The sequence below is a fragment of the Zonotrichia albicollis genome, chromosome 28, assembly GCF_047830755.1.
Source record: "Zonotrichia albicollis isolate bZonAlb1 chromosome 28, bZonAlb1.hap1, whole genome shotgun sequence".
NCBI classification, from domain to species: Eukaryota; Metazoa; Chordata; class Aves; order Passeriformes; family Passerellidae; genus Zonotrichia; species Zonotrichia albicollis.
In genome coordinates, this window is record NC_133846.1 from 1025997 (window position 1) to 1052680 (window position 26684).

Here is a 26684-nt window from a genome sequence, read left to right on the forward strand (position 1 = left end):
GCCAGCAGATAGCCAAAGGTGTGTCCCCTGCAACAAGCACCTACAGGCCATATCTACAGAGTACTGGCCCCAGGATGGGTGTGAAACCACAGGCTGTGCTCTATCCAAACTGATGTGACTACAGCCACCCTAGGAAGGCCAAAGCAGCACTGTCAGGAGGCCAAATACCTCATCGGGCTCTGGGACAGCTCAAACGTCCAAGTTATTTATTTTCTGCTGTGCTAAAACAGGAAACCTCCAACATGTTCAAACCCTGGACCCTTGCCAGAGTCAGGGGCACCTCAACAGTGCAGCAGGAGCTGGACACACATCTGGCAAGAAAACATGAGCCCTGGGAGTGCTGGGTTGTGCCCATCTGGCAGCAGATGCCCCTGGCCCCATGGGTGGAGGGACAGGGGCTGATGGGGGTCCCAGAAGGAGGGACTCTGCTCAGCAGCCACCCCTGCTCCATGTGGAGTCATCCATCAGCAATGACACCTCAGTGCCCAGTTCTCACTGGGGTGCTGAGATCTGACCCAGCCTGTCCCACCACGGACCACCAGGAGTCTCACAGGGTGTCCCCACAGAGCCTGGGTCACAGGAAGCCGCTCAGACTGACTGGTGTAAACTGAAGAGCATTTCTGAAAGCAGCAGGACTGTGGCTCAGGGCCTCTGCAGTTACAGACTATGCACTTTTCTCAGCTCCCTGCTCCAGGAACACCCAGATCAAGCTGGACGCTTCCCACATGCTGGGAGAGCAGCTCATTCTCTCAGAATGCCCAAAGAAGACCCAGCTGGCCGAGCACCACCAGCACTGCTAGCAGGGAAGCATCTCCTGGGATGTGGGGACACGATCCAATGCTAACCAGACTGGCTGTAACCCATGTTCCACTCCATCCACCCCCACTGTGCCAGGTGAACAGGAGCAGGTGAAACTCCTGCAGAGCCCCAGTCCGGGCAGGACTCCCCTCACAGGCACGTACCCCGTGGTGATGTCATCGTCCTCCGTCAGCGTCTTGCCCATCAGGTCACTGTCACTCATGTACCCCGATTTCAGCTCCACGTCGTCGCTGTCCAGCGCCTCGACCAGCTCCAGGCGGGAGATGTGGCTGAGCTTGCTGGGGCTGCGCATGGGCATGGTGTGCGAGTAGTGCGCGCGCTCGCCGTGCGCGTACCAGCTGGGGGTGCCCTCGGAGCGGCACGTGCCCCCCACCGAGGGCGCGTCCCCGGCCTGCAGCCGCGGGCTGGACTGCCCGTAGCGCCACGACAGAGGGGACGAGCGGTTGGACAGGCTGGAGACGCTCCGTGCGTTGGCGTCATCGCTGTCATAGCACGTCATCTCCAGGGAGCTGCAAGGACAGGCAGGCAGGGAGTCAGGGCAGGGCACAGGGGGCAGGGGAGATCTGTGCCCTGCCTCACGCCCCCAGAACTGGGTCTGCAAGTGCTCACATACCAAAACTGCCCATTTTGAGGCAGCCAGGCAAGGCCAGAGGCTCCCAGGACTGTGGTTTCAGGGGCACTGTCTGTCCTGGACCATCTCCATCCCAGACAGCAAGGGACAGTCCCCTCCTTCCCTGCCCAGTGCCACCCCAGTGTCCCACAGTCCAGGACACCAAGCACACCACAGTGTTCAGTGATGCCCATGTCTCCCCAGGGACCGTGGGATAGGACATGGGATGTGATGGGGGCTCTGTGCTCAAGTCAATCTACAAAAGCAACACCCTACCACAGCCCTGCCCACCCACCTCAGAGCAGGGACTGGTGGCAAACACACCTGGGAAAGGGATCAGCACCATTCTGGAGACTGGCTCCAGCCCCAAAATCCTGCTGTGCTGAACTCATCTAACAGGGCACCTTTAGTGGAAAGCCTGAACATGCTCCCCTGTGTCTGGGCTGCTTCTGCTCAGCCACTTCTCCCCCAGCACTTCAACATCTGCACCTCAAGATCACACCAGATCCAGGACAGGACAAGCTGGGGTGGTGGCACTGATTCCAGGGAATGTGACAGTGGGCCAGGGAGTGGAGGCTGTGAGTGAAAGGATGCTGAGGGACAGACCTGGGACCAGTCCCTGCAGCAGCACCTCACACTGAACCCCTGCAGACTGAACCCCCAACATCTGGGCAGGAAAGATGACCCCAAGAGAGGGCTGCTCACAAGCACAGTGCTCTGCAGGCAGCCCAGAGAGCCCACAAGCACTTCAGAAATGGGGAGTTCCGTCACTCCCTGTGCCTCTCAGGGTGTATTTTGGGCAAACAGTGATTCTAAAACTAAATTTAGCCACGAGAAACTATTACTTCTTGGAGCAGCTCCTTGGGAACCCACAGCCCTCAAATTGGCTCCAAACACTACTATCAGTAAATTATTCCCTAGCTTCGATTAAAGGTTCCTGCAGGAGCACCCAAAGCCAAACCCAGGCTGCAGCATTGAATCTAAAACAGGGAACTACATTTAAAAAAACAAGGAAGTTTGTTAAAACGGAACTAAAAGAGTTTTGTTTTTGTCGGCAGCACAAAGGCTGTTTGAGGATGTGCTCCCAGCAGCTCAGAGCAGATGCCAACCATGTCTCTGAGCAGGAGGAACAGAAGCTTCACCTCAAATCCTGGGTTCACTTCTGGGCCCCTCATGACAAGAAAGACATTGAGAGGCTGGAGCATGTCCAGAGAAGGGCAACGGGGCTGGGGAGGTGTCTGGAGCACCAGGAGCAGCTGAGGGAGCTGGGGGGCTCAGCCTGGAGAAAAGAAGGCTCAGGAGGGACTTTCTGGCTCTCCACAACTCTCTGACAGGAGGGGGGAGCTGGGGAGGAGTTGGGCTCTGCTCCCTGGGAACAGGGACAGGAAAAGAGGAAACAGCCTCAAGTTGTGCCAAGGGAGATTTAGGTTGGATATTGGAGAAAATTTCTTTCCTGAAAGGGTGGTCAGGCACTGGCACAGGCTGCCCAGGGCAGTGGTGGAGTTACCGTCCTTGGAAGTGTTTAAAAAACCTGTGGATGTGGCTCCTGGGAACATGGTGTAATGATGAACATGGCAGTGCTGGGGATATGGTTGGACTTGATGATCTTAGAAACTTTCTCCAAGTGTCCTCCAAGTATCCACTGAGTATCCTCAGTGACTCTGTGATTTCATGATTCTCTAAGCCCCAAGGACATTCATACAGCCCTGCTGCCAGGAGTATGGTGACATCTTTCAGGAATAACACTGTGCTCTAACAAGGGAACAGCAAAGACTGAGCCCTCAGCCACTGGATGGAAGAACACAGTGAGGGTAACAAGAGAAATTTCAGGAATGAATAAAGAGAGAGCCCAAAGCAGCTACAGGACAGCAGAAAAACACCCAGAGGACTTGCAGATGACATCTGCATTGGGCAGACTTGTAGGAAGTGTTCCCAAGAGCAGAATGAGTGGGTACGTGTGTAATTACAACGTACCAGGGAAGAGCTGACACAGCTTTGGGAAAGGAAAATCTGGCTCCCCGCCGCAGAGGAGCTCCTGGAGGGAAGCAGGGAGCTGCCGAGGCTGCTCTGGGCTACTGGAATAAAAAAAGCTTCCAAAGAAATTCAGCTGTCATGGGATAAGAGGGAAGAGCTTCACATGTTTAAGTCCTGCTGAAAGGGACAGAGAGGAGGGGTAGGGATCCCTGGGCTATCCATAGCCATTTTTCTCCACGGCAGGAATGCAGCTGAGGCATCCACCATGTGATATACTCACAGCTCATCAAGGAAAGGAAGTGATAGTGAACAGTCAAATCCCACCAGCAATGCTAATTTAATCACCCTTAATGTCCTCGCCCTATTTTCCTAAGACCTGAGCTGAGAAGGATTCCTGAAGGAGCTGAGTGCTGGGGTGAGGAGGGGGGTGGAGTTTGACACTTCTCATTTGATGAAAGCGAAATGAACACAACGCAGCCCTGGCTTGGCATGAGCAGTGCTGGGCTCTGACCCAGCTCCTGCACCGAGCAAAGGGATGGCAGAGCTGTAATGGATCATTTCAGGAAATGGCCAGCTCAGAAAATATTGCCATGGCCCCATGCAAATCCCACTGCCACAGCTCTCTGCTGCTCCTGGCTTGGAAAACATCCAGGAACAGCAGCAAGGGTGAGCTGGGTCTCCAAGGTCTAGAAATTTCAGGTGATGAAGAGGGAGACCAAAGGGCTGCTTCATCATGGACAAGGCTGCTTGAGGACAGACGGGAAGGTCTGTCATGGTGAATGGTGGGTGAAAGGTGGGAGGAAGCTGCTGCTTTTTGTCCCTTCCAAGACAAAAAGCAGGATCGAGAGAGACCACGAGGTGGCAACACACTCCAGGAGAAGGATGTACCCGGCAAACACCCAGATAACCTTGCAAATCCAGAGTGAAGCAGAAACCATGCAAGATCTCAAGTGAGTGACCCAGGGGGACACAGGCAATCCCAGACGTGTGTCAGAGCCCCCTAAACGCAGACACTGTGCCCTGGCTGTCCATGCAGTGCTCACCCTGTCCCCATCCCCACCATTCCCTCGCTCCACCCTGGGCAGGGCACCCCAGGGCATCTCCACCTCTGCTCCCGGGCTCTGGCTGAGAGTTCCTCCATCATCACCGTACACAGAGCAGAAAAACTAAGTCACAGACAAGGATGGAGCCTCTGGAGCAAACTGGGGTGGGTACAGGTGATATATTGACCTCTGGTGGTCCATTCAGGGTCACCTGACCACTGGGAACAGACCTCACCCCCTCTCTCTGCTCTGTCAGCTCCCCTCACTGCCACCACTCCCCAGCCTTTACTGTCCCAGAGCACTTTAGGGGACAGGACTCTGCTGCAGCACCATGGACACCCCACGGGTTTGGGGGCTTCTCTCCAAGCCTCCATGCACAGGGTCCCCAAGTCACAAAGCACTGGTAATTCCCTCCCACCCACATGGCCCTCACCAGGAGCAGAGCTGCTTCCCATCTGCCCCAGGAAGGACACTGACTGTGGGGAAGGGGCTGGGGGGGGGGGTCTGGTGAGAGGCTGGGTCCTCACCTGTGAGACACCTGAGAGCCCCTTAGGCTGGACATGGTCTCCTCCAGGTTCTGACGCAGGTCCAGCACATTCTGCACTGTCCTCTTCCTCTGGGACTCAGGGTCTGTGGAGAGACAAAGTGAAGGCTTTAAAGGGATGGATGGATGGATGGATGGATGGATGGATGGATGGATGGATGGATGGATGGATGGATGGAGCACCCCCCTGCCCATGGCCATGACCAACAGCCCTGGCTCTGCCCATCAGGAAGGAACAGGGCAAGTCTGGCACCAGGCTCGAGCTGCACCACCCTGGAATGCCACTCCCAAGCATGCAGCTGGAATGGTGATGTCCAGTCCAGAAAGGATGAGCTGGCAGAGACCAAGTGGGGCCACAGGACCCACACAGGTGACAGGATCAGCAGTCCTGGAACAATGTCTCCAAACCTGCCCTGCATCTCTCAGGCCCCAGGGGTGCTCCAGCTTGGGAACATGAGTGCTGGAGCAGCGTCACTTGGTGTGCAGGCAGTGGGACCGAGGGGATGTCAGGGGGTGGAGGACACTGAGCCCCACTCACAAAGGAGTGGCTGCTCCTGTGCAGGGCTGGAGCAGCTGGAGCCCCCACAGGCACAGCCCAGAGCTGAGGATCCCCAAGCTCTGTCTGCCCTGGGACCTCTCCAGGTGTACACACCCATGGCATGGGTGTGTTACACACACACACACACAGAGCCATGCACACGAGCACAGGCATTTGCCCACGTCACAACCACTTGTGCACATGTGCAGATATACACAGGCACCTCCACAAACACGTACATCCACCTGCACACACAAAGGTGTGCACCCTGCCCAGAGACACCTGCACAGATGTGTGAGAACACAGACACCTGCACAGAGGAGGGGTCACTCCTGGCACAGCCCCAGCAGTGCTGTGGGCTCAGGGCCATGGCTCCAGCCCCAGGTCCCTGTCCTGTGCACGGGCACCCTGGGCACCAACAGCCCACACAAACACTGCGGCGTTGATCCCTGATTTCAGCCTTTCAGCTGCAGCCTGCCACGGATCTGCAGTGACAGCAGGCGTCAGGGACATGGGATGTGGCTCCTCCTAATGTAACGTGGCAACCAGCGCTTCAGGATTTGCAACAGCACCAGCACCATGTGAACTGCAGGGACAGGGGGATGGGGGACACTGACAGGAGACAGCCCAGTGCAGGGATGGGAGATGGGGGACACTGCCAGCACACACCCAAGGGATGGGAGATGGGGGACACTGCCAGCACACAGCCCAGTGCAGGCACAGGGCTATGGGGGACACTGCTAGCACACAGCCCAGTGCAGGGACATGAGGATGGGGGACACTGCCAGCACCCATCTCAGCAGCTCCCCACCAAGGCACAGCCACATGCCAGTGCTTGAGTAGAGCTCCTTGTGTGTTCCTTGTCCCCATCACGCTCTGGCCACACCTCAGGCAGCACCCACAAGTTCTGCCCCGTCCCCAGGCTCCCCTTGCCCCCCTGCCTGGGCAGGAGCACCTCAGACCAGTGAAGCAGCCCTGATTCATGCATGAAGGGGGTGACAGGCAGGAACAGCCCGATGAGACGGGTTCAATGAAGCAGGTTAAAGTCAGTTGTAGATGAGGTAAAAGGGCTGGTGAGCCCACAGGGCACCCAGCGCGGCCAGCCACATCCGAGCACAGGACACCCATCCCTGCATGTGTCCAATCACCCCAGTCCAGCTCCCAGAACCTGGCTCAGCAGGATACCAGTCATTATTAACTCATTATTAAATCTCCATTGCAGATTTTGGAGGAGTTAAAGGCACAGAAGCTCCAAGTGCATGTTCAATGGCACTGGCCCACATCCCCAGCTGCATTCATTGCCCCGGTGGAGGAATTAATCAAAGGCACAGAAACTCCAAGTGGTCCCCAGAAAAAGGGGATGGGGATGCACAGGCAGTACAGGATGGAGCTGAGGTGGCTGCACACAGGGAACAGGGTGCAGGAGAGGCTCGAGAGGCCCTCAGTTCTGAAGGGTGGCACCCACCTTGCTCTGCAGCCAGGGACAAGGGGAAACACCATGCCTGTCTGGTGGGGCAAGAAAGGATTGTGTTGGCACCTCAAAGCTGCAAGGTCCTGCCCTCAAGTTGCCTGCAAAGATGGATTTGCAGGCTTGACACGGCAGGGCAGGAACCTGTGGCCAGGTCCCTGGCTGTCACACTGCAGTGTGTAGGGCAATGGGAGATTTGGGCCCTTGAACCTCAGGGAACAGCAATACAAAACCCACCAGTGTCCCCAGGCGAGTCTCCATGCAGGAAAGGACTTGGCACCTTCAGCTCCTTCACCCTGCCCCATTCAGTGCGTGCTGTCACCCACACCCAGCCCCTGCAGCCAGAGAAGGTGGCACACACACCCTGGCAGTGCCACATCCCTGCGCGCTGGGCCAGGACCGAGTGGGACAGGATGGAGAGTCACTGTTGTCCCCTGGCGCCGGCAGGGCTCCCACCCTGCCAGCTCGGCAGCGTGCTCCTCCCGGGCATGGCTCCCTCCCAGAGCCCCGTCTGCCTCCCCCAGGGCCACCCGCAGCCATTGCCCGGGCACAGAGCCAGCACGGGCCTGGCGCTGCCTCCTCCCCGGGCGCCGCTGCCAGCGGGGCTGCTCCGGCCATGCCAGCCCCAGGAGCAGCGGGGCGAGCCTGCCTGTGTCCCCAGCTGCCCTGGCTGAGGGGCCAGCACAGGGACACCACCTCCCTGCACTGCTCTGCTGCTGGACCACCAGTGGCAACAAGCAGCATCAGGGACAGGAGTTCCAGGGCAATGACACCGACCCACATCCCCAGCTTCAACCACTGCCTGGATGAGATCACCCCAGTTCTTGGGTGACAGTTCAGGTCACTCTAGACTCAAGGAAAAGCAGCAGCTCTCACCCTGGAAAGGGCCAAACTGGGACTGGAAGAGCTGCTCACTCACCTCTGGCACACAGCCTGCTGCTAACACTGAAGTGCCACCATCTGCCCCCACGGTGCTGTCCTGGTGGTGACACAGGGACTCCTGCAGCTCCCTCCTCCCCAGGGGCAGCGAGGGGCCAGGGGCTGGCTCAGAGCTCACCGAGTCACCGCGTGCCAGAGTTGAGTCGAAACTGGAGCCACTGGGAGAGGCTGAAGTGTGGGAACAGCAGGGAAGCTCTGGATTCCTCCCCACATCGATTTAGCAAGCTTGTGCAGCCAGATGTTTCCAGCTGCTGGAGCATGGAGCAGCAGAGAAGGCTCAGCCCATGCCGTGGCAGGGTCAGTCAGACACCCAGCCCAGGCCAGGCTCAGTTTCCCAGCAGCCATGGCTGGGATGTGTTCTGCAGCATTCCCCACTCCACTGGAGCTGCAGGCTCAGGGACTGATGTCTCCCTGCCCCAGCCCCAGGCTGGCCTGCAGCCCCTCAGCAGATCCCACTGCTCTCACAGGCTCTGACCATCCTGCTGTTACAGAGGGAAGGAAGGGAGTGCTGCCTCTGGCCCTTTGCTCCCTGTTCTGACCATGCACAGGGCAGCCATGAGATGCAGCCGCTGTCCCAGGCCCTGCACTGGGAGGTCACCAGAGCCCATTGCCCAAATCATTTGTCCCTGTGCCAGGCTGGCTCTCATTTGCCTATACTCTCTGCTGTGCTTGAGCAACTCTCACTCAGCTGAGAGCTCCCACTCAACACTCCTTTCTCAACTGAGCCCTTCAACATCAGCAAATATGACACAGCTCCACTTGGCACTCAAGGAAACTGAGGGAGGAAGCTTCAGCCCAGCCCCAACCACCCCCTGACCTGCAGCACTCCCTGGCATGGCGTCCAGCACTGACCACCACATTACACACACTCAGCAACCTGGCACTGTGGGCACCTGGCCCCGACCCACACAGTGCCCATCGCCCCCATCTCCTGCCTGCCAAGCTGGGGCAGCAGCAGGTACCACCACCACAAGAAGGAGCATCTGCAAGGTGGGATACAGAGGCAGCCAAGGAGGAAGAACAGGAGGAGGAAGAAGGAGAGAGCTGTGCTGGAATGGCTGGCTCAGGGCACAGCACTGTTTGCTGTGAGTCTGACTGATGGGCAGCACAGCACCATGGCTGGACAAGGCCGGGAGCTCCAGGCTGTGCTCATGTCCAGCTCTCCCTGCGCCTCCCAGAGCAAGCAGCAGCAGTTCCTTTGTCCGTGTGTCGGGGTGCAGCCCCGGCCCCGCAGCCGGGTGCTGCCGACGTGGCCAACTACGTCAAGGAATGAGGAAATAATCAACTCCAAATGGCTCTGACAGCTCATTTCAAAGAAGCATGTGGTCACCAGCTCCTGCTGGGGCGAGCAGGGCTGCATGCGTGGGACACGTGTGCCCCATGTGCCTTAGCACAGAAACTCGTGTGTGTGTGTGTGTGTGCGTGTGTGTGTGTGTGTGAGTGCTTGCATTGCATCATTCACGTGGGGGCCACATGGCAGCAATAGCCTGCAGAAAGATGCATGTGTGCAGGAGTATCACCTATGCCTGTGATCTTGCACGTGTCCATGTGTCCATATGCAGGCAGTGGGACAGCAGGACACGATACCAACCCTGGCAGCACAAGGGTGCCAGGCTTGCATGGGTGCACCGTCTGCACTCAGCATGAGCATGGCACTCACACCTGTGTTTTCTTGTGCCCTGTGACCCAACTGGTCTCATTTCAGAGGATCCAACTGGGAAAGGAATCCAGTTGGCCCATTAAAGATTTCAACATCAAGCAGGAATTCACCGGGAAAGGCTGCGTGGTGTTCCTGAGTCATTCCGGTGGGCCCCTATTACACAGTAGCTGTAACGAATTTCCCCAGGCTGGAAAACATTTCTAACTGCTTGCTCAATTCCTTCCAGTGCATTGAAAAATCCACTAATAAACTCTGTAATAAAACCCATTCTCACGGGGCTGTGAGCCTCCTCCGGCCCCGCTGCACTCCCTGGCTCCACGAACCCTCGAGCAGACTCACACTGCTCCCTCCATCTGCCCCAGCCCCTGCTCCCAGTCCTGTTTATGAATGAATCAGCACAGGCACTGTTTGGTTGGTATTTTTCTTGAAAACCTTCCACTCTGGCACTTGGAGACCACCCGAGGGAAACCCAACAGCCCGAGCCCAACACGAACCTCACTGAGCTCCGTGGGTTCCTCACTCACACCCTGCAGCCTGTGACTCTCACCAGCATCTGGGTGTGCCACCAGCAGTCTTCCTGAATGGAGTAAATGGCTTTATCTTGCATTATTGCATCCAGCTCTGATTCCCACTCCTGGATGGCTGGGCAGGAGGATGGTCGCAACTTGCAATCCTTCTCTTTGGGGCTTAAGTGTCTTTTCCCCCCAACAGCTCCCAAACAGGCAGAATGACCATGGAGATGGCTAACAGGGCTCTGTGGGGTGACTGCCATTCTGCAGTGTTGGCCTTGTTCTTCAGCTCAAGCCCCATCCCTGCAACTCCTACATGCTCTCACCAAGGATGTACCAGTGGCCCCAAATCAGCCCTCTCCCTCTGGAGATGTCCCAGGGCACCCAAGCTGGACAGAGCATCTTCCACACTTGCTCAGTGCCCTGGGAAAGCACCACACTCTCCTGCAAACCTGCTGCCCCACCCAGAAGGCAGCAGGTACATTAGCACTCCTGGTTTTATTACTTTCATTGGTGTGTGCAGAGCTGGCTGCCAGCCCTGCATCCTCTGCTGCAGTGTCAGGAGAGGGTCCTGCTCCCTGATGGGCAGGGACAGGGCCACCCAGCACCCTGGTAATGGGGTACTGGGGTACCTGGACAGCTGGCTGGTGTTCTGCTGCCCCCAGGCAGATGGATGGGGAAAGCCTGGCCACCATTCCCTGAAAGACAGCAGCAGCCCCTCAGCTGGTGGAGTTGGAGGTGCTGTTCCCCATGGACATGGAGCACAGCCTCCTGCCATCGGTGACCGTGCTGTGCAGGGAAGCTGCAGATACCTGAGGGCCCCACCTGTGACTCCAGCAAGGCAGGCTGGCCTCTGCACATGGTGCTGCTCTGCACGTGGCCCTGCAAGGCCGTGGGAGAAGATTGGACACAGCCCAGTACATTCTGCACTTGCCCTTGGCTGAGGGAAGAGAGGCCAGCAGCCTCTCTTGGGGGAGACAATGGGGTTCCAGCAGGCAGCACTGTGGGGGTAGCATGTGCCATGCAGAGCCCAAGGCCCCCAAGAAACACCAGACCCTGTGGAGCCAGAGCCAGAGAGGTGACAGGGCTCTGGTTTGGCACAGCCACCCCATGTCTCACATGTTGGTGGACCCTTCTTCAAAATGACATGGCTCTGCAGGAGGCTCCAACGGTGGCTGCAGAGGGGGAGGAAACCAATTCCCTACCTGCACTCACTGACTCTGTCATTGCACCTCACCACTGTAGTCATCATCTCAGCCACCATCTCCACCACCACCCCCATCACTGCCAACATCCCCACCACTGCAGGCTTCATCACCACCACCATTCCCACCACTTTAGTCATCCCCACCACCACCATCCCCACCACTGCAGGCATCATCACCACCACCATCCCCATCACCACCACCATCCCCACCACTGCCACCAGTGCAGGCAGGGGCAGCCCCACGCTGTGGGAGGGGGTCACACCTCCCTGCTGGCAGGTGAGAGCAGACAATAAGCAGCTGTGCAGCAATGACAGGCTGGGACTGGAGCCGAATCAGCACTTTAGGGGCGATCGTGGCTGCTAAGCCTTGCGAATCACTGCTCATAACGAGGGCAGGGCTGAGACCTGGAGCCTGGACCCCGTCTGGCTCCAGTGAGCCAAGCTTTTAAAAGGGATTCAGACTTTCTCAGGCTAGAGCAGCCATAAATCTACTTAATTGGGTCTCTCCCATACACAAGTTTCCAAGTGAATCCACTGGAGAGATCCAGGCTGGGCCTCCAGCCCATTTGTGGGTTATTCTTTCAATGGATGCTGTGCTTGGCCCCAAACCACCCCACCTGCACATCCAAACCACAGTTCCTTTTCCAGATCCAGAGCCTCTAGCTGCTCCATGTCCAGGCATTTCACCTCTGTGCTCCTCTGTGCTGATGAGCTGGGGGAGCCCAAAGTCCCATGTTTTGGGACAGACTCTGCTTCTGCACAAGGCACTACTCACCCCAGAGCCACACCAGCCTCCAGAGCTGCTCCTGAGAGCATCAGAGGAGCTGGGAGCATCCCAACACCTCTGTCCCCAGCACCACGGGTCTCCAAAATAATCCACGCAAACATTTGTGCAGCTTGGGAAGGAGGGGGATGGTAGGTTAACAGGCCAAATCCATGCTCCAAGGGATGCCCCGAGCCTGTGGCCACTGGCACTCACAGCAGCAGTCACACACAGTGACACTAACTCCCTGCTGACAGCCCCAGGGCTTTGGGAACACAGAGACAGTGTCACCAGTGGTCACTGCACCTGGGATTTGTGCTAAGCTGACAGAGGAGGGTCAGACTGGTCACGCAGCACTCCAAGCCTCAGTTTGCCCTGGAGCCTGCTGCCATTCCCCTCACAGTTCTGCATTACCAAGGTGTGCTAGTGCCCTGCTGGCCCCCAACATGGCACAGCTGCGTCCAGCCTGGTTTCAGCACCCCAAACACAACACCTTTCCCACAGCCACCAGCAGATGGCCAGGGCAATGCTGCAGACACTGAGCAAAAAAAGCCAAAAAGTGGGGAAGAAATGGAAAAAAGCCCTAATTCCCCAGGGTGAGGCAGAGCAGCACAGGCAGGCCCCAGCACAGAGGCCCCGGAGCAGCCGGCAGCAGCGGGTTCACGCTCCCCACGCATCACCAGACGCAGGTTGGACATTGTGGAAATTCAAAATTCCAGATGGCTCTTTTTGGGTGGGTTTTTTTTTGCCTTGCCTCATTTCCAAGGCAACAAGACTCCCTGTCATCTGCCAGTTGCCATAGAGATTTCACCTGATTCTGCTTCAGCGGAAGAGAAAGCCGGGCTGCTCACTGCTGCCGAGGAGCCACGAGCTGAGACCGCCTTCAAACTTACTGGGAAGAGCAGAGATAAATGGGGCTTTATATGAGGAAGGCAATGGGCTGATTCAGAGGATCAAAGGAAGGAACTGCGGGTTTCTATAGCACAAATCAGCCCTTCACTTAATTGCTTTGGTGCCCTCCAGATGTGCCCTGCATCTGGGGACGTCGCCAGCTCTCGCTCCAGGCTTTGCCTGGTGGAGGAGGGGGGATGTGGGTGCATGGGGAACCCTGCACCCGCTGCTTACAGAGTATCCAGGACCAATCTGGGCTCCCTGCACGGCCAGTGCAGGTGACAGCCATGTCCTAACCCCATAAGGACCCTCCCTCACCCTGTACAGCCCTTCTCCAAAGCCCTGTGACCCAAAGAGCCAAGGGGAGGATGGGGAAATGCAGGAGCAGCTAAGGAGGAGGAGATGCCATGGGCTGTGCTCAGCACAGCTTGGCTGTCATGGACATGGGGGTCAAGCACCCCCAGGGCAGCCCCATGCAAGCAGACACAGGGTATGCTCCTCATCAGCACCAAAGCCATCCCAACAGCCCCATCACTGCAGGTATCATCCATGGAGATGGTGTGGATGCATCTGCACCCCAAGCCCAGGTGCAGCACATGATTCAGTCATTCCTCCCAGACCCAATCTCACCCCAGGCCCTTGTGACAGCAGCCCTTGGACTTTCAGTCAGATGCCCCAAATGAGTTGATTTGATGTCCCCCTGCCTGGAACTCCCTGTTGTCAATGATAATGAATCCCTTGGGCACAGGAGAAGGTTCCAGGCACTGGCAGGGTGCTCATGGGTGGCAGTCACCCCTGTGTACAAGAGGCCAAGGTCCCCACACTCATCCCTCCTCACTGGGTGCCCAGGTCTGGCTGAAAGGGCATTTATCAGGCCCCAGAGGCTCTGCCCTCCCCAGCCTGCATCCCTGCACCAGGGCCAGTGGAGAAGGGCCCGACTGGGCAGCTCTTAGCTCGAGTTGGCTCTGTTTTGTAGAACAGTCATTAGCAGAGCCAAATTTCCCATTCCCAGCCAGAATACGGCCATGCTTGGGGAAGCTTTATATTCACAGAGACAAACAACTCACATTTGCTTTTTAACTGTTGGAATTGCACCCACTGGGACAGAGCGAACAGGGAGCCTTTTGTCCCCCTTGCCTTGTGACTGAGAGCTTTGTGCAGAGCAATGCGTTGCAAACATAATTCTCCCCGGCCTCAGCTGGGCTCTGGTAGACACTTGGTCTGTCTGTCCATCACCAGATCAGCCCAAGAGTCCTCAAGTGTCTCCAGCAGGAATGCAAAATGTCCTCCCCAGCTTCCCTGGCAGTCTGTGGAGCTGCTCCACACTGAAAGATCAAATGGACCCAAAACACAGCTGATGATGGGGACTCATCATCTCCCAAGTACCTGGGGTGGGCAACCAGAGTGGCAGGAAGCTACAGGCAGCAGAGCTGCTCTCTGGGGCTACAGCTCGCCTGGATGCAAGGAAGAGCAGCTCCAAGCATGGAAAATCCCAGCATGGCACAGGCACAAAGTGCAGCTCATCGTGAGCCTCCAGAGAAGGTGCCCCAGCCACTCCCCAGAGAAGGCATCACTGGAAAGCTCCAGCTCACTGCCAAGCTCCTGAATATCGGAGCTGGCACTCACTAAGCTGTGAGCATCAGCAGTCCTCAGAGCTCTCACTCTGGAGAGGGACAGAGTGGGACATGTCCTTGAGGCACCAGCTGAACCCCCATCTCAGCCCCGCAGCACCACTCAGGGATGAGCATCCTCCACTCCAGAAGAGGGAGATTCTGGAACAGCTGCTCCCCTCCAAACATTCAGCTTCAGGAAGGGGCTCAGCATTGCAAGCACATCCTGGGCTCTCTGCAAAGCCTGGGGGATGTGCACATGAGGGTCCAGCTGGCAGCAGGGTCAGACCCCAGGGTAGGTCATCAGCCCTTGCACCAGAGGGTCCCTCAACAGCCCCGTCGAGAGAAGAGACCGGGCAGCAGGCAGAGCACCTCGGGGGGCAAGCCCAGCTTAACGAGTTCCAGGCTCGTTAGTAGATCTATTGTTACCACATCCCGCGGGAGGAGGGAGATAACACAGGCTATTTTTGCTTCCATCTGGGGAATCGTTTTCCTCCAACATATACTGCCACGATGCTAATTTTTAAGGCTGATGATTAATTGATGTCAGGCTCATTATGGGGCCAGCGGATCTCTCTTCCCTGGGAGTGCCAAGGACAGAGGGAGACGTGTTTTGACAGATGTCGTTGGAGCTGCGTGTGAGTGACGTCCTAACAACAGAGGAGAACAGGAGCCATTACCATGGAAAGCCCTGGAAATGGAAGGGAAGTGCCTGCACGCGACCCCAGCACCCCTCCTCAGCAGCCCCTAATCAGCCCTTCACGCTCTGCCCGTGGTTACCAGGGCTTTGCTCCGCAGATAAACGCTCTTTGTGCACACCCAGGGAGAATTGAATCTCCTGCCTGCGGCGAGGAGGGCTTGGCCTTTCTTCTCCCCCTCCCCAGCCTCGCAGGAGGGCCAGGTGCCAAATTCACTCTGGCACCAGAAGCAGCAGCCTGCAGGGAGCCGGAAACAAGCCTGCTACACATATGATGCCCAGGATCCCGCACGGCTCGGGCTCTCCCCGCACCTGCACCCCGGCAGCGGGGTGGGTGAGCACTGCTGGGGTGCCCAGGGATGCCGGTCATCGTACCAGGCACTGGGCAAGGCTCACCCTGAAAATCGTGGCAGCATCTGCAAGAGCAGCCCAGGCAGGGCCGCAGACCAACACTCATATCATGGATTTTGGGGTCCCTTCAGTCTGCACCATCAGCTGCCCAGGTGATGTTCACCCCAAAGCAAACCCCCCATACCCTCTCAAAGATGGAGCTGTGCATGGTGAGTGGCAGAAGGATTGCTTGAAGAGGGTGCCATGGCTCTTACAGCAACACAGTGACCTCCTGCACCCCCCAGGTCTCCCATGCCCCCTGCCCAGAAGCAGGATGAGGCACCCTGCTAACTCAGTGGGGAGCATGGGGTGATCCTGATCAGTGCAGATGATCTCCCCTGCCCGCTGTGCCAGCTCCCCAGGGCCACCCTCACTGCAGTCAGGGGGTACAGAGCATCATGCCCTGCCACAGCCCTCAGCTTGCTCCCCTCCCCACCAGCATTGCCATCACCTCTACTGGCCTTGTTACCTGCTCCTCCAAACTTCCCTGGGAAAGGTACCTGACCCACTGGAGCCAGGAGCAGCACCAGCCCCACATCTCTCCCCATCCTGGGGCTCCACACCCAGCACCCAGGGCTCCATCCTGCTGCCCCACAGCAGTGCCTCCCATCCCTGTGCCAGGGACACGCTGGGTGTGTGCTGGGGAGCTCAGCAGCAGCAGCCTCCCCATCCATACTCAGCCAAACTCGACACCAGCTCCAAAGGCGGCACAGCCAATCTGCCAGCAGTGTTATTACAAACTTGTGTTAATTGCTGCACAGTGCCTCGAGCACCCTTCACAGGGGGAGGGATGCAGATAAACTCTCTATTCTTAGCACTGATGGTTCCCCACTCCTGGTGCCGGCCCACACCATCCTCCAACTGCTTCCAGACCTGCTCCCTCTCTCAAAGCACACTCGGAGAGTCCCCCCCACCAGGGAAAGGTTTTCTTGAGCAGCACTTGTGCTTTTCCCACTAAAGGTGATTTGCAGAGAAGGAAGGTCCTGTCTCCTTCGGGAAATCTATTTGTGCCACAGGAGGGAAGGGCATGCTTGGGACCAGAAAGCTTTGTGGGAGTCACCACTTGGTCCTTGCCCAGGGGCTAGGGGCTGGCATGGAGGCAGTGTGCTTTACCTCCCCCACCTGCGCTAGTGAGTGAAGGGATGCTGACACACCCTACTGTTCTATGCAAAGAGCTGCTGTTCCACCTACAACTCCAGATTTTACTGGGGGCCTGGCAGTACGTGGGATGGACAGGGTGGAAAATGCTCCCAATCAGACACCAATGCCAATCAAAGGGATTTCAGTGTATCCTCTGGACTTTCCCCTGTGCAGCTCCCGTGGCTGCCCTCACAATGCACCTGCCAACACCAGGGGCTGAGGGACATGTGATGACAGCAGCCATGAGCCTCCAGGCACAATGGGAGAGCAGCCACTCACCTCTGGACCCCACACACACACAAGCCCCATCCCCTGCAGGCTGCAGGATCCCTTTAAGCATGCTGAGAGCACAGGGAGTTACAGCCCAAACTTGGGCAGCTGGGATCCCCAGCCAAGCTCGAGACAATGCCATTCCCTGAGCTGTCCCAGCGCCAGCGCACACCGTCCCACAGGCAGGCCCTCCTGGGAGTGCCACGCTTCAGGGATGGCGCAGAGGGGTCCCTGGCAGCACTGCAGCTGGGATTTATCTTCTCTAAGAATATCTCAGCTCCATGCAATGGCTGCCTGCACAGCACAAGCCCTCTTCGCCGTGGGAAGCAGCTCTGCAATGTGCTTTGAGCTCTTCCCCCCAAATTCGCTCTGGGGGCCTGTCCAAGCACTGACGATGCACAGCCCAGAGCCACAACTGCTGCAAGAGAACCGAGCCAACACTACAGCTTGGGGGGAAAGCATCAGCCAAAAGTCACTCAAACAAGGAAGCAATTTGTCTTATTCTGGCTGCACTCCCTTGAAAAAGCAGCTCAGAGCAGGGAAATCAGGATCACGTGCGGCGCGCTGACCGAGCACCCACCGCAGCAGCAATGGGGAGCGTTCACACCAGGAGCCTGACAGATAGAACAGAATAGGGGAAAAAGGATGGAAAAAGAAATGCCATGTGACCCCTCGCTCGATCCAAGGCAGACACCACATCCAACAGTTCAGAATATGAAATACGCACAATGAGCTCCAGTGAGTAATTAATCCCTTCAGGAACACTGTAAGTGATTGCAGACAGCTTACCAAGAAAAAAAAATGGAAAGTCATTGAAAAAATTACCACAAAGTGTTTCTTTTTCTTTTCCAGCCTGAAATACAATGAGATCTGCAAGGAGCCCTCTCTGCTCTGCACAGTGTGACAGCAGTGGATTTCCAGCAACCAGCTGCTTTTCCAACAACACTCAATCTACCTGCCAAGGTGAAAGTTGTGAGAAACCAGCCTGGCCTGACGCAGGCAGCAAGAGTGGCTGGTGCCAGGGCTGGGCCCTGGCCTTGGTGTCAGTGGGACACAGTGGAGGGACAAGGCATGGCACAAAAAGGTGTCCATGAGATCTCACAACTTCATCGATCGATGATTCAAACTTTCGCAGGTCAGAGCTTGGCTTATGGAGCAGGACAAGCCCTCCTGGTGATGGGATTTATGCTCAATGGTGATGCTTAGCTCAGTGAGCCAACCTCCCCTCCTATCTCCACCTCTCCCCTCCATCCTTGTGCTCCCTCTTGCCTTCTTCCACTTTCTCCAGCACTAACCAGCTGGTACTTCGGCTGGAAGGCTCCAATTTGGACCAAATTCTGACCCACTGCACCCCAAGTCCAGGCAAGGAACCACACCTGCCCACATTCTGCCCTGTGCAAAGTGACCATGTGTGGGTGATCAACCTGCAATCCCTGTGCACAGGCAGACAAGCATCCAGAGACATCTGCAGGTGGGTCTGTCTCACCCACTCCTCAGTCCCCACCTCCAGGGAGCACTGACCCCCAGCACAGCCAGGGGGAATTACAGAGCACAGCAGCTGCCTTTTACTTCCATAATTTCATGGTATTTTTCAACCAACTACTATTATTTCTACTTGTAAAACAGGAGTTTATTAAAAAGAGTATTAGGAAAGGTATTTTCTCCTGTCAATAAAGTGACTTAAAATTAGTTGGAACTTTCAAATTAAAAACACAACCTAAACTTTCACTTCCACTTGCAATCACTCTGATTTGGAAAACAGAGGTTTTTTCCTCATATCCTCTCCTGGGTTTTCTCCCCTCTCTCCTGTTCTCTCCTCACCATGTTTTTGTTTAAAAATTCATCAGATCAGGGAAAAATGCCTGGGCAGGAAAAGAGGGTGGGAAAAAAAAAAAAGGCAGAAGAAACTGTAGCTTTTGCAAACCCATCTCAGCACAGGGGAGAAGAAGAGCTTCCAGACTCACCTCCCTGCTCTTGGAAAGCAAGAGGCACTTGGAAGGACAAGGGAATACTGAATGTTAACCAACCTCCTGCACACTCCAGCAGCAGACACGGCCTCACTGACCCTCCTCAGAGTTCTGTGATCCTCCATGGCCTAACAGCTCCTCTACCATGGCAACCAGGGGAAAAAGGGATGGATGAGGCAAGAAAAGAACCCTGGGTGTCGGTGTGGGATGCAGCCTGCACTGACCACAAACCCCAGCTGCTGCTCCCAGCTCCTGACAGGGCTCTCACTCCACAAAGACAAGTGCCAGCTCGTGTCTGCCCATGGCACAGCTCCGAGCTGGACTCTGGCTGATGTGAGGCACACCCCACAGGGGATGCTCATTTGGGAAAGGACTAAGATGGTGTTTGCACAGCAGCAAGGATGCTCCCCTAGCCAGTGGTGCAGTGACACAGAATCATCACAGAACAGTTCAGGTTGGAAGAGACCTCAAAGTCCATCTCAACCTAACACCTCCTACCCAACCAGGCTCCTCCAAGCCCCATCCACCCTGACCCTGAACACTTCCAGGGCTGGCACAGCCACAGCTTCTCTGGGCAACCTGTGCCAGGGCCTGACCACACTTAGAGTAATGCATTTCTTCCTAATCTCCTTCCTGCATCCCTGCAGCCACTCTCACCCTAGGCAGATCCCTCTCTGCTGTTCCAGAGCTTCCCTCTTACAACATGATTTTTGAGGACAGCTGCTGCGCTCTCCACACAGGATGTGTGCAGCAGCATCGGCTTACGAGTGAGCACACTGTGCCAGAGGATGAAAAGCTATATGGAAATGGAAGATCATTACCATGATCTCTGTGGAAACATCCCATCAGAGCAAGTTTTTTGTCCTCCTCCTTCTCTCTCCCCATGTGCACAAATTCTGGCACCCCATGCACCACTTGGCGTTGCCTCAGCACTGTGGGCCCAAAATGCAGGCGTCTGATTTCTAAAGCCATTGTCTGGGATGTGCTATTGAGCTGCAAAACATGGAAGGTTTGGGATGGAAAACAGGCATCTCCTGAAACACAAAAAGAAGCTGGCAACCCAGATTTTATTTGACTTTGAAGTTACAGAGAATGTCAACCAAACACAATTTGCTTTATACCCACAAAGGGAATGAGAATCTCAGCCACAAAATAAACCCGCACCTCTGCCCCTGGAAGGCAGCAATGGACAAATGGGGAATGGAGCAAAGAGAGCTCTGCTGGTCATTGCTGCAGCACAGAGCAGCTGGGCTTGGAAACACATTACCCTGCTCCACCTGGGAATGTGAGGCAGGAAAAGCTGCTTTGTAAATTTACTTTTGATTTGGAGCTAAGGGTTCGTGTGCCATTACATTTAGCCAGTGCTCCTTTCTCAGTTCCAGGCAGGGAGGTTTGCAGGAACCCCCAGAGTTTCACCCATTTTGATTTTAGCACAGGGACTGTTTGCACCAGTTACCTGCTGTTCATTTTTGAGAGTGAACAGGTGGGAAGTGCCCAGTGGCACAAACAGCAGCTGAGCTGAGATCAAATCCTGCCTCCAGGTTACTGTATTTTCCCCACCATAATATCTGATGAGTGACCTCTCACTGCAGATTCTGCTTTCAGAGGAGCAGCTTTAAAAGCCCAACCTCCAGGCCTGACTCTGCACAGTCCTGAAAGCGTCTCACAGGCTCCAGGATGAGATTCCCTCACTCATCCCCCATGCTGCTTTATGAGTGGGGCCATTCCCCTCCCCTTGCAGGAATCAGCCACATGTTCTCCATCTGGGAGCAGATGCCCATGAGCCAATAAGCTCAGCTTGGAAAACTTCACTGAAAATATCACCAAATTTCTGAGTGCTCTGCAGACCGCGGCCAGATGATGGATATTAGTGCTTCAGCAATCCTGGGACGCTGTTTGGCACAGCACAGCAAAAGCACAGCTAAAAGGGCTCAGGGAAATGGAAATGAGATGGCTGGAGGTGCTGCTGCTGGACAGTCTGCCCTCCTCCAGATGATGCAGCCTGTAAGGAGGGAGGGTCTCGCTCTGCTGGTGAATCAGCCCCCAAACAGCTGCTGTACTCAGCCTGGAGTGTTGAAGGACACCAGCTTTGGCCTCACAGCAATCCCTGCCACTGCTGGGGCACAGGGCAGAGCCCTGGGGAGAAAGGTGAGGGACAACATAGGGCAGGCCCCCTCACTGCCCCATCCCAGCCATGCCCATGGCACTGCTGGCACAGAGCTGAGGAGCAAGAGGCCTGGGGTAGGTCCTGGGCACTGCTCCTCCCCACAGGGTCAGGATACAGTCAGCTTTCGATGCATCCAACCACCGACAGTAGGAGACAGGAGTCCAGACAGTGATAAATCCAGCCTCACACAACCCGGGATGAGACACCAAAATGGAATTTACCAAAGGACCTTAAACTGATGAGCTGTGAGCTCCAGGCAATGAACAGCCTGAGGCAGAGAAGACTCAGGCCTGCTCAGAGTCAGGCAAATGCTGGTACTTCCCCTTGGCCAGCAGTCACACTTCTCCAGGCCAGGATGGATTTTAACCCCATCGAGCCTACGTGCACATTGTCTGGGACAGAAACCACCAGGAGCCAACAGGTGCCAACTGGCACCTCTGCCCCCAGGTCCTCTCTTCACTGCCCACCCTGATGTGCAATGCACAGCCTGTACAGGGTGACTCCGATTCCCTGGAAGGGTTTTGTTACATTTTTTAATGAAGCTGGGGTCTGGGAGAGGCAGGATGCAGGGCAGCCACCTTTCGGCATACCCAGGGAATGGGGCAGCCCCAGAGAAAAGCCCTGGGCTGTCCCCATTGACTCTCCACAGCTGTTTCCCTCCAGCAGCCCTGCCCTGATCCATCAGGACAGAAAGCACCAAGCCAAATAGAGCCAGACTCAATTTCCTCCCATCCTTCAGTCTGCACAAACCTCAAGCCCTGCACAGTTCAGCTGCAGTGCAAGTCCAGCTCCTCAGGATTCAGCACACGCTCCTCTGGGCTCACGGCAGCAGAAGTTTGCAGGACATCATCTGTCTGTCCTCCCTGCTGAGATGAGGAAGCTGAACTTCATTATTTCCCTTGGCTCTGCACTGCCTGTTGGGGGTTTGGAGCCATCTCCTCGTCACTCTCTTGGTGCAGTGAAGGGCAATGCAAGGTGGCTGTGAAAGGCCACAGCTGGGTGCCCAGGGGTCCTGTGCCAATGGTGGCCTCAGCATGCTTGGCTCCATGTTGGCCCTGCCCTGGCAGGGCTGGACTGTCCCAGTTTCCAGCCAGAATCTGTCAAATGCCTTTCTCCCTGCTTTTAAGATGAGGGGAACTTGTCTCCCCTCCCACAAAGCAGTGCTCCCACCCTGGAGCCTGCCAAAACAACCCTGCCTTAGCTGATTTCAGCACTGCCAGGCTAGCCCATGACTCTGTACCCACCCTGGCACTGCTGCCTCAGGCCTCTGAACCACCAAAGCCGGGAGAAACCTCGGGATGTGGGAGCAAGCATCCACGAGGCTGAACACGTGTGCCCTGCGGCAGCACACCGGGAAACAGCCGGGGAGGGACGTGCTGGCCCCATGGAATGGCCCAGAGCACATTTCCTGCCAGCCCCAGCTCACCTCGGGAGCTCCAGCATCGCAGGGATCAATGTGAATTAGCTGCTATCTGCTCTTCCACTTGTTTGCATCAGCTTGGAAATTCAACACCAGGCCAGAGATAAAGTGAACTGGAAATACCCCGGCAGGCCTAACACTTCCAGCCTCAGGGGTTTGTTCAGCTGATGGGTTTCATCATCACAGGTTCCAGCCCGAAGAGCAGGTTCCTGCATTCCCCATGCACATCCCTCCCTGCCTGCATCTCCCATGCTGGGCCATGAAAGGGCTGCTCTCTGTGAGATGGGTTTTACAGAGCCCAAACTGCCCCTCACCACACTCCCTGCAAAAGCTGATGATGTCCTGACAAGAAAACCCTGCCATAATTAACCAGCTGAATCTCCAGGCCAGAAAAACACCAGGGTAAACCCCTTTTAGTATCAAACTGGGCTGGCACAGCACCAAGACAAGCCCCAAGCTGCCATGTGGGAAGCTGAGACGATGACGCTGCGCATGGGCGACGGACGTGTGATTTTGAGAAGTGTCTCCTCAGTGAGTTATTCTCAGTGCACAGCAGTGCTGAAGCTCACACACTATAAATAGCCAGCAACAGAGTTGTACCTGCACCACAGCTCAGAACGTGCTTCAAGCCAGCTCGTGGAACTGGGAGTGCCAGGCTGGGGCAGTGCCAGTGCCAGGGACGCTTGAGGCCCATGACGAAGCAGAGGTGTGAGCTTCAGGCAGTCTGGGCTCCCAACAGAACCAGTAAGGGCTAGGTTTGGCCATGACTGGGTGCTCTTGAAAAAGCTTATCTGGTTACAGGGTCTCACTCCCAGCTTTGTCACTCTTGATGACACAACCTTGCTTAAGATGAACAGAGGTGGGATATGCAGCTTCTCCAGACACCAAGCCTGCAGGGTTGGCATGAGAAATAAAGGTGGTTCTACATTCCTCCAATGCTAAAGATATGGTACTACCCATCTGCCATGCTGCAGTTAGGGGGAACAGTTTTATATTGAATGGAGACTAGAGGTGGACTAGAAGATCACGAAGAAATTCTTCCCTGTGAGGGTAGTGAGGCCCTGCCATAGGATGCCCAGAGAAGCTGTGGCTGCCCCATCCCTGGAAATGTTCAAGGTCACGTCTGATGGGACTTAGAGCAACCTGGGCTAGTGGAAGGTGTCCTGGCCTGTGGCAGGGATTGGAGCAAGATATCTCTAATGGTTTAACCCAGTCCATCCTATGGTTCTATAATTTCCCCTCCAGCTCACACAGCACAGGCTGCAGCACCCACAGCACAGTTCTGCCCATTCTTCTGGCTTACATGAAAACAACCAGAACCTCCAGCAGCTTCAGCAAGGATCTGATGCCATCCTTCCAGCTCACCAAGCACGAGAGGCTGTGATCCCAGAGCCGAAGGCAGCCGAGGGCGGGTGAGCCCGGGAGCTGGCGCAGCGCCCGGCGCTCCCGCTGCGTCACCTGTGGCGGCGAGTCAGGCTCCCAACCTGCCGGGGAACCGCGGCTCCGAGAGTGCAGCCCAAACCCTCAATTTCAGTTCCCCACTGAAAGGCACCTCCTGGGTCCCTCCTAGCCAGCTCACCATCCCCTCCCTGCCCACCGGGCAAGATCCAGCCTGAGGGGAAGGCAGAGCAGCCCTACCTTACATCTTCAGACGCTAATTTCTGGATTTGCCATAAAATCTTTCTGTAATCTCACAGGGATGCTTGAGGCCAGACCCTCACAGGTACAGAGGAGGACTGCAAAGTGCCCACCTCTGGATGAACAGGACTGCTAAGAAGAGAGACAACAAGGCTGACACAACACCAGAGCAATGTGGAGTGATTAAGAATCACTGATACCTATGCCAGGTGGAAAATCCTGTGCTCCCAATGCTCTGGCATGCTCACATGTTCACAGAGGTGGAGGCACATGTCCAGCTGCAGGACACATCTGCATTTCACTGGGCAGCATGGGAGCACGTGTGTGCCCAAGGTCTGCCCAGGTCCCCCCTCCAGGGAGCTCACATGCCATGCTGTGCCAGGGCCACAAGGCTCTGGAGCCACCTCCCCGATCCATGGCTGCTCCCAGGAGCGAGGAAAATGTCCTGACCAAACGTGCTGAGCTTCTGCTCAGCTCCTCTGTGTGGATTCCAGCAGGTCCTTCAGTGGGAGATGAATCTCAGTCCTCCTCCTGAAGTAATAAAAAATACATTATGCCCTCAATTGAACAAGACAAATACCAGCACAAGGAATGAGAGAAAAGCTGGCATGAAACAAAATGTGGAAGAACTGGATTAGAGGAAGGACCAGCAAATCAGTGGGCACTGGGCACCTCAGTGTCACACCCACCCTGACACAAGCACATCTCCATTTGCACAGCTTCTAATCTCAGCTCTGCAATGCAGCATCCCCTGACTTCCCAGCTTCACGGCTGCAGCATCCCTGCCTTCCCAGCTCCCCTCCTGCTCAGCTCCGTGCTCCGAGCTGCAATGCAGCAGCCTGGGCAAGCCCTGCTCTCCCTTTTGCCCCTCCACCCCACCACGAGGCAACACTGAGCCTCCCAGCCGAGCTGTGAGCCTCACACATCCTCTACCCTCCCAAGCTCACTGCTTTCCAGGCAGGGAACTGGCAACCCCTTCCCTGGCTCCCCCGGGAGAGCTGCTCAGTGTGTCTGGAGGAGGACGTGACTCTGCAGGGTGGGGGATATGGCAGAACAGCACCATTGTCTGCTCCCCTGTGTCCCCAGCTCTGCAGGAGACACAGCCAAGGTGTGAAGCCTGGAGAGGACAAGGACTCAGACACCACAGAGGGACACAGCCATCCCCACTCCACCCAGGGAGCTGATCCAGGCTCAGCAGCTTCACCATTGCCACCAGTACCAGGAACACTGCACACACAGAGCCCAGGACATCACTGTCACTGGTACCAGGAACAGCACACATATGGCCATGGGACACCACTGGCACCAGTACCAGGAACACCACACACACAGAGCCCAGGACACTGCAGTCACCAGGACTAGGAACACCACACATGCACATTGTGTGCAGGACACTGACTGTATGTTCAGGACACCAAAAGCCACAAGCACAGTGCCACAAAAGACACTCTGCACCAGACAAGTGACTGATTCAGGGGATGTGCCAGTGGGTCCACCTGACAGCACACAGCCAGGCAATCCTGATCCCAAGACTGCAGCCCTACAGCAACTGCCCTGTCACAGCCACAGCTGAGCCAGGGAAGCCAGGAGGCACATGCTGGTCACAGCAAACAGGCTGGCACTGGCATCACTCACAGCTTACACACCTCAGAGGGCGCAGGCTCTGATTCTGTGCTGAGCTGGAACAAATCCTCCCCCATGCAATGGGCACAAGCATAAGCCAAGGGCTGTCCTCAGATGCTCAAGTGAGAGTGGGCAGGGGGTTCTGCAGGTAGAAGGGACCAGGGACATTGTTTGCTGGCACCATGGGAAGCTGCATAGGAAGACAAAGAGCTGGGAATCTAAATGGACATTGATGGTGGGGGGACTTGTGACAAGGGAGTGCTGTGGGCACAGAGATACATGCCACAGCATGAGCAGCCAAATACACAAAGCTGGGAACAGAGGCATGTGGAAGACGGTCTCCAGAAGGACCCAGAACTGCCCATGATTCTCCAAGTGCCCCCCACACAGAAGCAAGCTGCTCATGAGGCACCGGGACCAGGCAGGAGCCATGGGTGGACGGACCCAGCAGCACCCAGCAGTCACACCCATGGGATTGTAAAACCTTGAGGAGGCATCACCCACGTCCCACTGTGGTCACATCCCATCAGCAGATCCCAAATAGCACTTCCAGATTTTCCACAGTTTTCTATTCATTTGCATATTTTCTTTTTAGCCATGTTGGATTTGGGGGCGAGATATAAGCAGTCACTGTGAAAGCCCCATTTGCAAAATCAGGGATTTTCAGGCTCTTTGGGGAGAACGTTCTTTCAGTAGTGCATCCACAAATATGTTTGTTTTCAAGTGTTTGCTCTGCTACCTTTCCACAGGAAATTTTGAAAGACAAATCTGGATTTATTTTTTTCTCAGCCCTTTTT

At 56.0% G+C, this 26684-nt stretch overlaps 1 protein-coding gene across 3 annotated transcripts in view; it reads right to left on the bottom strand.

Moving 5' to 3' along the window:
- Window positions 1–26684, bottom strand: part of NAV1 (neuron navigator 1) — a 74217-nt gene that overhangs the window by 25234 nt on the left and 22299 nt on the right. For all 3 annotated transcript variants that reach the window (XM_074528321.1, XM_074528320.1, XM_074528322.1), the window contains 2 exons: window positions 4974–5076; window positions 963–1328 (listed from right to left, as the gene is read on the bottom strand). In XM_074528321.1, the coding sequence (XP_074384422.1) occupies window positions 963–1328; window positions 4974–5076 (469 nt within the window). The remainder of the gene's footprint in view (window positions 1–962; window positions 1329–4973; window positions 5077–26684) is intronic.